This window comes from Alosa alosa, chromosome 8, assembly GCF_017589495.1.
Source record: "Alosa alosa isolate M-15738 ecotype Scorff River chromosome 8, AALO_Geno_1.1, whole genome shotgun sequence".
NCBI classification, from domain to species: domain Eukaryota; kingdom Metazoa; phylum Chordata; class Actinopteri; order Clupeiformes; family Clupeidae; genus Alosa; species Alosa alosa.
In genome coordinates, this window is record NC_063196.1 from 18,485,367 (window position 1) to 18,500,534 (window position 15,168).

The window sequence follows — 15,168 nt, forward strand, 5'->3', positions numbered from 1 at the left end:
CTACTATTTTACTGACTATAAAAATAATAATTATGTAGGAAGTTTAGAACCCAGAATTGACCTGCACACTACAAAAGTGCACCGAATTCAACACAAATGACTCAATACACTTGGAGGGGGTATGAGTCCTTTCTTTTCCAGATATCTTAGGATTTCGCCGTAGTATCGTTTCAGTATCGAGCATCGTGATATTTATGGCAGGTATCGTATCGAAGTCATAATTTTGGTATCGTGACAACACTACTTGCTTCCTAAAGACTTACGGCTCAATGGTTAGGCTTCAGATGCTGAAACAGGCGAGCACTGAGACAAGCTACCTAATTGTTATTGCTTTCTATGTCCCTTTTCATGTTTTGTTTTTGGCTTGGGGCATATTGTGAAGGGGTCGTTTGTTATGGGGATGTCAGGTTAGCTGGTGTAATTGCGGTCCTTTACCGAACTACTGTAATTTTATGGTTACAGTGAAATTGGGTTTATTCCTAGAATGCACATTACGGTTAACATAGTTTGAAGGCAAAAGGGTACACACACACAAACACACACACACACACACACACACACTGTTTACATCTGTGGCTGTTTGGCTGTGTGTGTGGACGGGAGATTTTCCATTAGGAAGAGGATGAAAGGCTTACGGGAGTGTAATCTGTTGTAGGCAGGTGTTCATGTGTGTAAGTGTGGAGAGACGCAGATGCCGTTTCCATGTGACCTCATGTTTACACCTCAAAAGTGTGTGTGTGTGTGGGTGCATAACATCAGTGTTAGAGAGGCTTACAAGTTGCTGAACTGAAAAAGAAAGTATTTGCCAAGCTACCGGTCTGTGTCTGATGTTTTGAGAGGGTTTTGCACATTGTGGTTGTAACTATTTGCAGTGTATCATGAAGCCTAACTGGCCCTGGCTTTTTAATAATGTGGATGCTTTGCATATGGAAATATGCAATGTACTGTCTAGTAACAAAAAAAACATTGGCCTTTACATGGTGTCATTGATTTGTCCTCTGTCTTGGTGAGTTGCACAGTTTTGAAAACGAACGTTAAGGGTTGTTTTAAGACATGTTTGAGTAGCCTACTACAGTATGCCCATTGCCAGCCACCCTGAGAGATGAAAAGGCGATTCAAAACGAGTCAGAAAAGTCGAGACCGGACCAATCGTCAAAATTTCGGTGTCCACCACTCTAGTTCATCCAAAACAAACCAGAAAAGGGCCTTAAAGTGCTACAAACCGGAATTTTCCTTTAATGACTGTACCAATAATGCAGGTGTTAGGCCTACTGTTGCTTTACTGGGCTACTAGTTAGGCACGCTGTGCAGTAGGCCTATGCTTGGCTTATGGATGCCCTGATTAGAATGAGCTCCATTTTATTGACACATTCTACTTGTGACACCTGGCCTGTTTATAGCTGCGTTAGCTGTCTATCAGTCAGTAGCATTGAATAAAGCTTGGAGATAGACACTAGAAATAGTGTGACATTACAAATAGTGTGACATTACAAATTAAGACGGTTTTGAAATTTGCGCAGTGTGGTCGTGATTCTAATCGGATTTAACAGTGTTTTAGCCGGTCGTCTTCAAACCACAGACTGTAAAAAATGAAACAATTTCTGCACGATAGTATTTTAATTGGTCAGCACGCAGAGGAGGGTGGCTCCGAAGAGAGTGAGAGAAAGGGAAAACGGGGCAGAGACTGCATTCCCATAGCAGCGCAAGGGTGTAGAACAGTTTAAATTAAACAGAACTTGCTTGAATTTAAATCGGACAAGAAGAAAAACATCTTTGTGTGGCAGTCAAAGTGAAATTTGTGGCAAATAAGTCAGTGTGTGGGAAACACTGTATTTGGTTCTCCATGGAGTAGCCGACTGTCCTCCAACAAGTCGATTACCGAATACAGTCAATGAATGCGAAAGGAGAATAGCCGACTCCTGTCGCGTTCATTGACTGTGCGCTGCATTCGTTAATCGACTTGTTAAGCCTTTCCTTCAAGGAGGCCTCGACAGGAAGACCGCAAAGGTAGGCCAAAAAACACACCCTCGGAAAATACATTTTTTATAATCTTTTGAAACACTTACAACGTTTACAATACTTCGATTTGTCTGTAGACAACCTCACCACACTACCACAGAAATGTCATTCTATTTTGAACATTGTCAGTGGTGAAACAGAGTTTGTTTCTGATGTGTGTGTCTATGCCCCTTGCACTTGCATTGTTAGACAATTTGTTGTCAATGCAAACGACTGTCTTGCTCAAAACTGCACCAATTAAAGGAGAAGTTCAGTGTGATATTGACCTAAAGTGTGTTTAAACATGATACCGAGTGTGAACTTTTGTCTCATAGCTCATCTCGGCTTGTCCCCTGCACTCCGAAATCTGGCGCTAGTTAGCCGATGACAGTTGCATGTGAGCAGGGTGGCTGGGCCTCAAGCGGTGATGTGAGAATGAGCTCCATCAGTCAGCAGACACAGTGAAATAAAGGAGCAGATTAAATGGTAATTAGAAAGAAGGAGAGAAAAAAGAGGGAGTGAAATAGGTGGGGGGCGGTCACATTTCTGGTAGCAAGATTGCAGAACGGGAGGTGAAAGCAGGCATGGAATGTGTGTTGGCACGGCAGGCCGCCATCCTATGAACTGCCAGACACATACACACACACACTCACACTCACACACACAGGAGACGTGGAGAAATTAGTTTCAGTTCAGTAATTACTTCACTGCCCCCGATTCTAACTCGTTTCAAGCAACTGAAGCACGCACTCACGCACACTCACACGCACACGCACACTCACACGCACACACACAACTCACTGCTAGGTGTGAAAGGAATGGAGCTGGTGGTGAAGTTTCCCAAATTAGTTACAGTTTCTTGTCTCTCTCTCTAGCCCCTTTTACACTGCCGAATTTCCCGCGAATGTATGTACCTTTATCCCGGAACGCCTGTCCTTTTTACACATGCCGAGGCGGAACAGCGGGTAGAAGTGTCATGTATGGTGATTAAAGCACGTTGAAGAGGCTTTCTGTTTCTGTTACAGGTTAGCCTGTAATGTATGGTGATTAAAGCACGTTGAAGAGGCTTTCTGTTTCTGTCTGTATTGTATCACATTTTATTTTCAAGTTATGGGGATAATTAGTGATGGCAAAATCCCCAGTTCAGAAAATCATTTGTTTGTGTGTTCCCATGTGTCTCTTCACGCCCAGTGTTGCACGTCACGCTTCATTTTGCTATTTGGTCCCGCCTCCTGGCTCCTCAATATGCCGGCTTGATGTAAACAGGCGCGGTACGAATTACCAGGCTGGCAATGTTTCGCATAAAGACATCTCTTCTGTGAATGTCGCGCGATCTCAGTCTAAAAACGTCTTCTGTCTCTCCTTGTGTGTGTCTGTGTGTGTGTCTGTGTGTGTCTGTGTGTCTGTGTGTCTGTGTGTCTGTGTGTCTGTGTGTCTGTGTCTGTGTCTGTGTCTGTGTGTGTGTGTGTGTGTGTGTGTGTGTACACTGGTACACTTCATTTTAATGGGTTTATGCCACTGTATAAAGAGCAATAAGTGTGTACCAACACAGTTGATATATGTACTATGTAGTGAATTAGTAGACCTGTTCCAAGACATCGAAGACACAACATACATGTCATATGTACATGTAAGTAATTAACTGGTACACTTAATAGGTTTATTCCACTGTATCAAAGAGTAACAAGGTTGTAGCAGCACAGCTGTTACATGCACACCGAAGACAATGAGGCATTGACTGGAGTTAAGAATAGTTTGTATATCAAATCTATCATGACAAGATTTACCCCATCCAGCAGGTCTCAGGTCAGCTCTTTGCCTCTGATGAAAATTTAGGCAAATTGGCAAAGTTTTGTAAAAGCACTTAGTATTACAATGTAACAACTATATGTAGATACCCACAAATACATAATGTAAGTACAATGATAGTACCTGATAGTACATGTTGTTACACAGGTTGTACCACTGTACCTAATTAGGTAGGTGCACTGTAACAGCGACACATTAAAATAAAGTGTTGCAGCGTTTCTGAAAAAAAAAGGTAACAAAACATTAACAGATTTCCCTAACGTTAGTTATTTGTAGTTATTTATGAGTATTGACTAAAATAATATGATGATGCATTTCAAAAACAAACTTGTTTATTTTTAAATAACATCGTCACAGAGGAACATCAAAATATATTAAAGTTCTGATAAATAAAATGTATAAAAATAGAAACTTAAGATATGAAACTTTAGTCTTTTGAACAAAAACACAATAACAACAACAACCAAATCAAAGTTACCAGTATTAAAAGACTTAGTAAGCTTCATAAATAAAACTTTGAACTAAGACTTAATAATTACAAAAAATAATGATGACATTATTACTATCATCATCATTTGTATTATCATTAAACAAGATAAAGGTCACTCTTAAATGTTTGAGTGTGCGTGTGTAATAATTAGTCCCTATTGCCTTATAATAAGCTATATAACTATAAGGTATAAGCTACCTTATAATTACAATGTCAGTTTGCCTATCCCTTTACCTGCACTTTTAAAATTATTTCCATCAAGCTACATCAAACCATTTTCAATCATCAGTTGCTGCCTGCCTTCTAAAACCTAAAACCTACTATTTAGTGATCTAAATCCATTATGTAACTTCGTTAATGCTCTTGGCTGAACGACAGTCTGAAACTTGCCTACTTAAATGCCATTGATTTCACACACGGTCGTAAAAGAAAAGCTAACTTTTATGCAACTGCTTTTGCACAAGCTACGTTTGATACTTTTTCTCTGTCTAAATGTTAACTCCTCTCGACGCCTAACTTACATTTTACAATGCAAGGACTGTAACTACAGATATACTAGTTATAAATCATTACTTTATTTAGGCAGAATAAGTTCGTTGTGGTTTCAAAGCTCATTAATGTTAAAGTTAAGCGGTCTTCCACTGATATTCATGGCATTAGCTAGCTTTTGTGGTTAGCTAGTCTGATGAGAGCCCTAATTTAGCAATGGATAACGCCATACTGCAAATTGTAAAACATAAACTTTCAAAATAACAGGCGGGGAGAGATGATCGTCTCCCTGCTATAACTGTCACGCTATTAAAGAAATACATCTTCAGTCACATTGTCAAAAGTTAAAAGGACAGACAGTCAACTACACTGTAACAACGTAACGTGGTACTAGCTAATTCGCTTCACTCTCAGCTTATTTAACAGCAGCAAAACTGGACATTGTTTTTTTTTTGTCATGCTTATTTGAGTTAAGAAGAACTGATGGGAATGTTTCTTTTTAATTGTTATTTCAAGCAATGTATGTCTAAATGACCAAATCACCATGAACACACTTCACTGATGATCTCACTTTCGCGGATGATAACTGGTTCTCTCTGCCCGACTCTGGCTGGATCAGCAGGTTGCAGAATGTGTGGCGTTATACACAAAGTGTTGCCAGCAGGGGACGGTGTAGAGTGCCCTCTGGTGGACAAACTATACAACGCCAACACTCATGACATGGTTGAAGGGTGTTTCATCCGTTTTATTTTATTTTTTAAAATATTCATTTATCGGCCATTATAAATGCCGATACCGATAGTTTGGAAAATGCTTAATATCGGCCGATAATATCGGCCCGCCAATAAATCGGTCGGGCTCTACTGTGTATACGTGTGTGTGTGTGTGTGTGTGTCTGTCTGTAGAGACCTCCTTCAAAGAAAGCAGGGCTTAGAAAGTCAGTGCTTTTTAGAAGAAGCGATAGATCTCCCCTGTGTCTCCCAACCGTCTTACTATCTTTATGGCTTTATCTCAGTTTCCTCTCTACCGTCCCAAAACAGGATCTCTCCTAAGCTCTGATGGCAAGAAGGGAGAGACTCTGTAAAAGAATAAAGAATAGAAGTGAGCTCGCTTTGGGAGCTGAGAGAGACCCATCTCTAGTTCCATGTTCAGCAGCCTCGCCCTCCTCGGCACTCCTGCCTCTGCCATTGTCAGGCTGGTGGTTTCTCCGCTGCTCGTGTTACCGTGACAATGGGGTCATTTCAGGCTTCTCATCACCCCGCCAATCCCGGAGGGGAGGAGGAGCGACACTTGTCGCTACGGTAATCAGAACCCTCACGGAAACGCCTCGGCACTGTGTCGTCGGGTCTCTTTTCGGAAACGCCATTGTCGGAATGTCATGCGGTCAGACGGGAGTTTGGGCTCCAGTGCGGGTCAGTGAGGGGATTAAAATTCCTTTTCAGTGGACGTGCACAATGAACATCCAATTCCCACGTCAGACATTTGAGAGACTCAAGAGCTTTGATCTAATACTAGCCTAGGCTAACTGTCCACTTTATTCATGTAGTGGTTTTCAAAAAGACTGAATGGTTCCAATTGAACAGAAATGACAAAAGAACCATCACTGGCAAGCCAGGCCTTAGAACAGAGCGACAGAATTGAGTCTAACTGATGAGCTGGTTACAGATGATGGTGGGTAGTGGTGAAGTTCTCTGGCTGCAGATTTGGTATTTTTGGCCAATTTGGTACAAGACATAAGTAGAGATGGAGCAGATTTCTGTTTTTGCCGTTGACCAACTGCTACAGTGTCCATGTCGATAACAGGACCATGGAACACATGGGCCCTAGCGGAGCTGTCAGGAGCGTGTTCTTGCCACCGATCGTGAGAGGAGAGGTCAGGAGGCTGTCTGCCCTCTCATATTACTCAGTTTCATGGAACCACACGGGATTTGACCGCAAGCTGCATCTCAAGGGTGTACAGTGTCAGGATAGGTTTTTACTAAGAGACACGCATATGCACACACCCACATGCACATGCACACACACACACACACTTTGATGCTGTATGATACATTTTGTCAACCAACTCTATCATTTAAAAAAAAAAAAGTTAACTTTAAAGGCAACAATTTTGTTCAACTTTGAACAGGAATAAGCCTTTTCAATACCAACAGAAGGCCAAAAAGGCCTGCCCTGAATCTGAGTGTGTGTGAGGGTCTGGGGGACTGTGTGAGTGTGTGTGTGAGGGTCTGGGGGCCTGTGTGTGTGTGTGTGTGTGTGTGTGTGTGTGGTCTGGGGGCCTGTGTGAGTGTGTGTGTGTGTGTGTGTGTGTGTGTGTGTGAGTGTGTGTGTGTGTGAGAGTGTGTGTGTGTGGGTCTGGGGCCCTGTGTGTGTGAGGGTCTGGGGGCCTGTGTGAGTAGAACAGTGTGCTGAAGGCTGTGCTGTGTGCAGAGACACAGGTGACCTTGTCCCACAGAAAGGGCTGTTCCCCAGGGGAGCTGTCTGCCTGCCAACTGGGTATTGTGCCACAAACAAACATTGGAGATGCTGAATGCGAATCAATCAATATTCACCCCCCCTCTCTTGGTTGCTTTCTCTCCTTTTATCCCTCTTTCCTGCTGTCTCTCTTTCCCTTCCTTTATCTCATTCATTTTCTCTCCCTTCCTTTTTTCTCTCCTGATCCCTCTCTTTTGCCCTCTCCAATTCATCCTCTTCTCCAGCTCCTTTATCTCCTCATTCTCTGTCTTTCTCTCCCCGACCCCTCTCTCTCTCTCTCTCTCTTTCTCTTGCTTTTTCTCATTCTTTCTGTGTCCACCCTCCCTGGTGATTCTCTCCATCCAGGAGTTCTATTAAAGAGCTAAAGGTGGAACAGAGCTCTTGGCGGGTGGGAGACAGCGAGAGGCTGGCCTGGAGGATCTGGCTTTAGTTAGAGCTCTCTCTGCAGGTCTGCAGTTTTCTCTTTCACCATCTCTCTCTTGCTCTCTCTTTTCTTTTCTCCCACTTGCCTTCTCTTTGTCTCTCTGTGGCTTTCCTCTCGCTCTCCCTGCCTTGAAGCTGTTTGTTAGCGAGCACTGTGGGGGTCTTTGAATGGCTGCTTCTGAGATGTGTGTGTGTGTGTGTGTGTGTGTGTGCTTGTGTACATGTATGCTTGTGTACTTGTTTGGATGGAAATTGTTGTGTGTGTGTGCATGCGCTCGTGTAAGCTTGAGATTGGGAATGCGTAGTGTTTGTTTATTCATTCGGATACATGTGGATTTGTATTTTTAGTGATCTTGTGCATTTGGTTTTTGTTAGTGTTTTGTGCCTGTGTGTGTCCACATGGCCGTAACTGTATGAGTCTCTTCATAGTTGATTTGGTGTGTGTAGTATCTGGCTGGAGAGAGAGAGAGAGAGAGAGAGAGAGAGAGAGAGAGAGAGAGAGAGAGAGAGAGAGAGAGAGAGAGAGAGAGAGAGAGAGAGAGAGAGAGAGAGAGAGAGAGAGAGAGAGAGAGAGAGAGAGAGAGAGAGAGAGAGAGAGAGAGAGAGAGAGAGAGAGAGAGAGAGAGAGAGAGAGAGAGAGAGAGAGAGAGAGAGAGAGAGAGAGAGAGAGAGAGAGAGAGAGAGAGAGAGAGAGAGAGAGAGAGAGAGAGAGAGAGAGAGAGAGAGAGAGAGAGAGAGAGAGAGAGAGAGAGAGAGAGAGAGAGAGAGAGAGAGAGAGAGAGAGAGAGAGAGAGAGAGAGAGAGAGAGAGAGAGAGAGAGAGAGAGAGAGAGAGAGAGAGAGAGAGAGAGAGAGAGAGAGAGAGATGTGGAGAGAGAGAGAGAGAGAGAGAGAGAGAGAGAGAGAGAGAGAGAGAGAGAGAGAGAGAGAGAGAGAGAGAGAGAGAGAGAGAGAGAGAGAGAGAGAGAGAGAGAGAGAGAGAGAGAGAGAGAGAGAATGAGAGAGGGGGATGGAGGTGGGGAGGGAGAGTGGCATTGGAGAGAGAGAGAGAGAGAGAGAGAGAGAGAGAGAGAGAGAGAGAGAGAGAGAGAGAGAGAGAGAGAGAGAGAGAGAGAGAGAGAGAGAGAGAGAGAGAGAGAGAGAGAGAGAGAGAGAGAGAGAGAGAGAGAGAGAGAGAGAGAGAGAGAGAGAGAGAGAGAGAGAGAGAGAGAGAGAGAGAGAGAGAGAGAGAGAGAGAGAGAGAGAGAGAGAGAGAGAGAGAGAGAGAGAGAGAGAGAGAGAGAGAGAGAGAGAGAGAGAGAGAGAGAGAGAGAGAGAGAGAGAGAGAGAGAGAGAGAGAGAGAGAGAGAGAGAGAGAGAGAGAGAGAGAGAGAGAGAGAGAGAGAGAGAGAGAGAGAGAGAGAGAGAGAGAGAGAGAGAGAGAGAGAGAGAGAGAGAGAGAGAATGAGAGAGAGAGAGAGAGAGAGAGAGAAGCTAATAAAGATTTCGGAGAGGGAATGAGAGAGGGGGATGGAAGTGGGGAGGGAGGCAGTGAGGGAGAGTGGCAGGGGAGAGAGAGAGAGAGAGAGAATGAGAGAGGGGGATGGAGGTGGGGAGGGAGAGTGGCATTGGAGAGGGGGAGAGAGGAAGAGCCTGAGGGAGAGGAAACGGTGTACACAGAGCTGAATTACAAAGAGCCAGACACAGCTGAGAGCTGATGTTCTGACTTTGCCTCTCTCTCTTTCTCTCGCTGCTTGTTTGTCTATGATTTAGTATTTCGTATCATATCAAGTACTGTTGTATGCAGGCACCCTCCTATTATAGTAATGTTAAAGTTGAACTGAGTTCTCTCTCTCTTTCTCACTCTCTCTCTCTCTTTCTCTCTCTCTCTCTTCTCACTCCTCTCTTTTTCCTCTCTTTCTCCTACTCTCTCTCTCTCTTTTCACTCTTCACTCTCTCTCTCTCTCTCTCTCTCTTTTTTCTGTCTCTCTCTCTCTCTCTCTCTCTCATGTACCATACGCTCCACCCTACATCACACACTACTCAGAGGGCACCCAAGGGCCTTTAGTGTTGTTAGCTTTACTGCAAACTGCGTTTCACTCTTCCTTGAGAATGTGCAAGAATGATACTTTTGATGTCCTTTCCACCACGTAGCAAATCTAACCTTACTTACAGTACTCCCACTAATTAGTGAATTGCGCGTGCAGGAGAGAGACTAAGAGAGTGGCAGATTCCAGCTGGCTTGTCATTGTGTATCTCCTTTTTAATATAAGACGTTTTTAAAAGGAAATCATGAAGGCAACTGCTAACCATTTTTAAACTCTGAGTGAGAAGTGAGAAGAGCCTGCAATCAAAGTGATTTGGAACATTGCCAAGAATATAAAGACTAGTCTACTACTTTGGCTTTGTAGAATGGATTTGGTGAGTCTTCAATAATTTGTTTTCCAAGCATTTACATAAAGCATATGATATGGCCGACTGAAACGCATTCCATTTAGAAAGCTAGGTGGCTACCAGGCTCATAATTCGCTTTTAATTGCAAGCAGAAATGTGAAGCAACATGTCATTGCATACTTCCATCAGACCACAAAGCAACACGCTTAGGGCACCAAAATGGCCAGTGGCGGCACTACACACACACACACACACACACACACACACACACACACACACATGCTCATTTTCTAGTCATGCTCAATAGAGAGAAGAGAGAGAGAGGGAGGAAGAGAGAGAGAGAGGGACTGAGAGACCACTTGAAAGCAGAGTCCAGCCTGTGAACCCCCTATAAATGAAGACAAAACCCACAAAGAAAGTAATGAATAGAACAAATGATCTCTGGGCTACACATGGCTTGGGTTTTGGGTCTCCTCCCCTGGCACATCCACTCACTGGTCGGCGCCTTAATAAACTAAAAAGCCTTTGAAACACCCCATTAATCCAATTTATTGTCATTAATTTGCAGTTGGAATGAAAGAAAACATCCCCCCATCCCAAAACACACACACACACACACACACACACACACACTACTTAAAGTGTCCATATTATGAAAAAATCACTTTTTCTGAAGTTTGGGGTGTTATTTTGTGTCTCTGGTGTACCCATCCATGCTGTTTTGAGTGAGATACGGTTACGTCATCACATTTGAATATTCTCACCCACCACCCCCTCCCATCAGAGTTGCAATTGGGCCTCGGCAGTTTTAGGTTGGGGAACCTCTGGCCTAGCGTATGTTGGAAGCGACCCAGGCCATCCAGCAGCCAATTTCACAAATACTTTTAAACTTTTGAACTCGACTCTAGTGGACTTATATACCGACCCAAATTAAGTTTTATCATTTAACGTTGTTAGGCTATGTTGCATCATACATGCAGGTGTCTGAATTGATTCTGCTATGGTTATTGTATTTAGCAGATGTTTCGGCCTGAACTCCAATAAGTTGACTATTAGGCCACTTTCCTACGAAAATTCAAACAGAACCGTCAATGACGTTTGTCACACAAAGAATGGTGCTGCTGATGATAATGTGTAATCTGGGGGATGTTTTTGCAAACAGTTTCAGGGACATGTTTTGTGCAACCCATAGGCCTATTTTGAAAAGAAGTATAGTATGGGCACTTTAACCTCTCTCTGTGAGTTTGTGTGTGTCAGTGTGTGTGTGTGTGTGTGTGTGGAGTCTTATCCTTCAGTAAACAGAGTTGGCTGGAGGCCATCAGTGGCTGCTAGCCTCGGCTGAGAAACGCAAAGGGCCTGTGCTGACTCACCGCACCAAGCCGCACACTGGGCTTTAGAAATGCTCTTTTTTTGTTTTATTTGGTTTTGTCTTGCTTTGTGCCATACAGCATGCCTTACATTATTTCTCATCTCTTCCTCTCTCTATCTGTGTGTGTGTGAATGTGCATTGTACTTTTATACATGTGTACAAGTGTGTTTTGTCTTTGTATGTTTTATTTTTATGTTTTCTTATTTTTTTATTTTTGGCCAGAGACTAGATGCTGGATTCTGAGTCGCACTAATGACACTTGTGGGAGGGGAGTCAACACTACTCCCCTTCCATGGAATCTAATTTGGCTGACAAAATATGGTGAATTGACCATGGCAGATGTGGGGGCAACCCCCATGTATTGTGATGCGTATGGCATGGCGAGGTCATTGCCAATACACAGCCCTAGTGTTTTGTGGTGTGACTCCTTGGGTGAGTGGAGGCAAGAGAGTAAACACAGGTGAATTAGTTAGAAGCTGGAAGGGGGAAACTGCAACCGGAGCGCAGCTAGTGAAGAAGGCTTGAAGCAGATGCATAATTAGAATTGTTCACAATTCACTGGTTGAACTGGCCATTGGATGAATGCTGCAACTCCTCAAATTGAAGTTCTTTTAGCCCATAGACAGGGAGGCTGTATTTTACACACCAAAGTGGTATCATTCACCTGCCAACACAAAAGTCTAAACGCCAATGGCTCTGCGAGCGCTCATTTTGACCCGTGGCAGGATGTGTCACCTTGAAACATTAGCAGTCCTGACACTGCTTCTAAATGAGCAGAAAGCAAATCAGGCCTCCAGTCACTGTGTTGCTTCTGATTGATGGAGGGGACCAATGAGCTTATGTCTGGGTCCCAATTGAGTGCGTCGTTCTGGCAAATTATGTAATTGACTTCACACACGCAGAGCGCTTTAATCTGATTAGCTGTAATTGTTCCTGCAACTGTTGCTTTTGTTGCGAGTGCAGTCGACTAGGACGTGGAGAAGCGGTGAGTGCGCGTCCGCACAAAAACGCTCTTTGTCAGTGGAGAGCCGGTGCTGAATGACCCTAACCTCTTCGGATCTTGTGTGTCCTACCTCTTTCCTCCCCACACAGATGATGCAGTTCTCCTGGGACAATTACAAGCGGTACGCCTGGGGGTTCAACGAACTGCGGCCCGTCTCCAAGCAAGGACACTCCAGCAATTTGTTTGGTGAGTGGCTGTTTCTTGCGGTGTCTCTCTCTCTCTCTCTCTCTCTCTCTCTTAATTTGCTAGAAACCCTCATATTGGCCTTGTCTTCCATTTTAGCAGCATTGCATTACCAATCTGTCAAACCTGTCAATCCATAACATATTCCCCCTCCTGATATTCTATGGTGGAGAACGGCTTTGCAAAACTTGTAGCAAATTTTGTAGAAACCTGATTCAGGTGGAGCTGTTTTGTTCTCGTTCTTAAATAACAATCTCTCTCTCTATCTATCTATCTATCTATCTCTCTCTCTTTCTCTATCTCACTCTCATACACAGTTCAGATGGTTTAATGCAGTCTTTCTGGCTGTGCCTCTATTACTTCTATAGTAATCAGTGGACAGGTTCAATTGTGAATGAAGAGGAACGCGATTAGATCCTGCTGTGGTTGTTTGGTTTCCATTAAGCTGGAGATGGCATAGATGCGGGGAACTACGTACAAAACAAGAGCCCCCCTGTCAGTCTCCCCCACTGTGTGACTTTTATTTTAGTAGAAACTGACCTGATTAAAAACGCAGCACAGTCGGATGCTCATCCTTATGAGCTCTTGTCTCCGACTTCTTCTCGCTTGCCCGCCCTGTTGGTTTCTCGTCTTTGCTTTTATTTCCCCAGGCTCTCCTCCCCTCTCCGCTTTTCTCTTGTCCTCTCCTGTTTTCTCCTCTACACTTCTCTTTTCTCCTCTTATCTCCTCTTCTCCTCTCCTTTCCTCTCTTCTCCCCTGTTCTTCTCTCCACTCATCTTCTCTCCTCTCCACTCATCTTCTCTTCTCTCCTCTCCCCTCCTCTCCTCTCCTCTTCTCTTCTCTCCTCTCCCCTCCACTCCTCTTCTCTCCACTCCTCTCCTCTTCTCCTCTCCACTCCTCTTCTCTCCTCTCCTCTTCTCCATTTCTGTCTCATTCATGGTCAGATATAAGTATTTGACCTCACTCTATTTCACTCGCCCCATGACCAGCTGGTGTGATCAGTTTGGCCGTTAAATGACTCACTGCAATAAAGTTTCCCGGTCAAAGGTCAGATTTATTGTCCTCGTACCATCTCACGTCATCATTTCACGTCACATTCTTGTGACCACGAAACAGCTGATCCAGCCAGACTTGGGTGGTAAATAGAATGCATTTGATCCTTCACACAGAGCTCCATCCCCTTAGCCAGTAGATAAAACAAGCATTTCCGCAGACTGGAGGTTTTGCTACTAGCCACGGATGCCGAGCTACAGTAGGTGCCAGGTGCAGGTGACCTCGGGGCCTGAGACAGAACAGTTCTCTGTCTGACTGGATCTCTCCAGGTCCAGGTCCTGTTCTCAGCCATTTTGAGTGACGTCTTCTCGTGCACATAGTTTATTACTTACTTACTTGGGCTGTCTGTAGCCTGTAACCTCCTTACTTTTCTCTGTCACGTCCACGGGCAGGGACCTGGGTTTAAAGGATAGTGGAGAACATTGCCTCATCAAATATGTATCTGCTCTTTCTCATCTCGCTCCTCCTGGCTTTAACTTCATCCTTCTCTGTTTGTCTTTCTGTCTCTCCATCTCATTCTCTCTCTCTCTACCTTACTCATTAGCACACACACACACACACACACACACTCACTCACTCTTTGTCTCTCTGTCCATCCGTCTCTGTGTCTTTAATGAAACCAGCAGCCATCTCTCTCTCTCTCTCTCTCTCTCTCTCTCTCTCTCTCTCCTCTCTCTCTCTCTCCTCTGTGAGCTGTTCCCTCAGTGGGGATTGATGTCTCAGCTTTGATGAAGTGTCTTAATTCAGCAGAGAGGAGACTGTAATAAACACACACAATCATGGCCCATCCTGTCACCTGCACTCTATTATGGCACTCCAACTTAGGGACATCGTATAATCCTATACACAGTGTGTGTGTGCTTGCATGCGTGCACACTCTATATGTCAGTGGCATCTAATCTTAATGACTTATCACAGTACATTGTACAGGCCACTTGGCTCTTTTTTTTTTTTTTTATTTTGGGGGCGTTATAAAGGAGGCGTTTTATGGCATTTTATTCCCTCTGATTTGGATACCTGTTTTAGTGTGTGTGTGTGTGTGTGTTCGTGTTTGCTCGCACATTATTAATTTATCACCAGGGCCTGCTAATGGGACTTTGATTTTGCATAATACATGCTAACATCTGCTCAGGTCTACAGTATGTTTACCTGCTGCAAGTGTGTGTGTGTGTGTGTGAGAGAGAGAATGCACACACACACACACACACTGAAGCCAGCTTTGAGTGAGTCCTTTAATATCCCTCTATCAAGTTCAACACACTCCGCCAGATGCCCACTCCACCTGGAGGCGCACACACACACACACACACACACACACACACACAGAGCCAGCCTACCAACCCTCAAGTCCTTAGAGCCCGCCGGACCATCTAAGACGGGCTGTTGGCTAACATGAGCTGGCACGCTACACTGGAACAGCATGCTGGTTCTGCTTAAAGTGAAGTACTCAGTGTGCAGTGGATTTGATTATTCAGTAGAGTAAAATACAGACACACACACACAC

General features: G+C 44.2%; 1 protein-coding gene across 1 annotated transcript in view; it reads left to right on the top strand.

Annotated features, from left to right (window-relative positions):
- The window catches only part of LOC125298983 (mannosyl-oligosaccharide 1,2-alpha-mannosidase IA-like), a 126,112-nt gene that overhangs the window by 22,390 nt on the left and 88,554 nt on the right, over window positions 1-15,168 (top strand). The window contains 1 exon segment of the mRNA XM_048249989.1: window positions 12,518-12,614. Coding sequence (XP_048105946.1) covers window positions 12,518-12,614 — 97 coding nt within the window.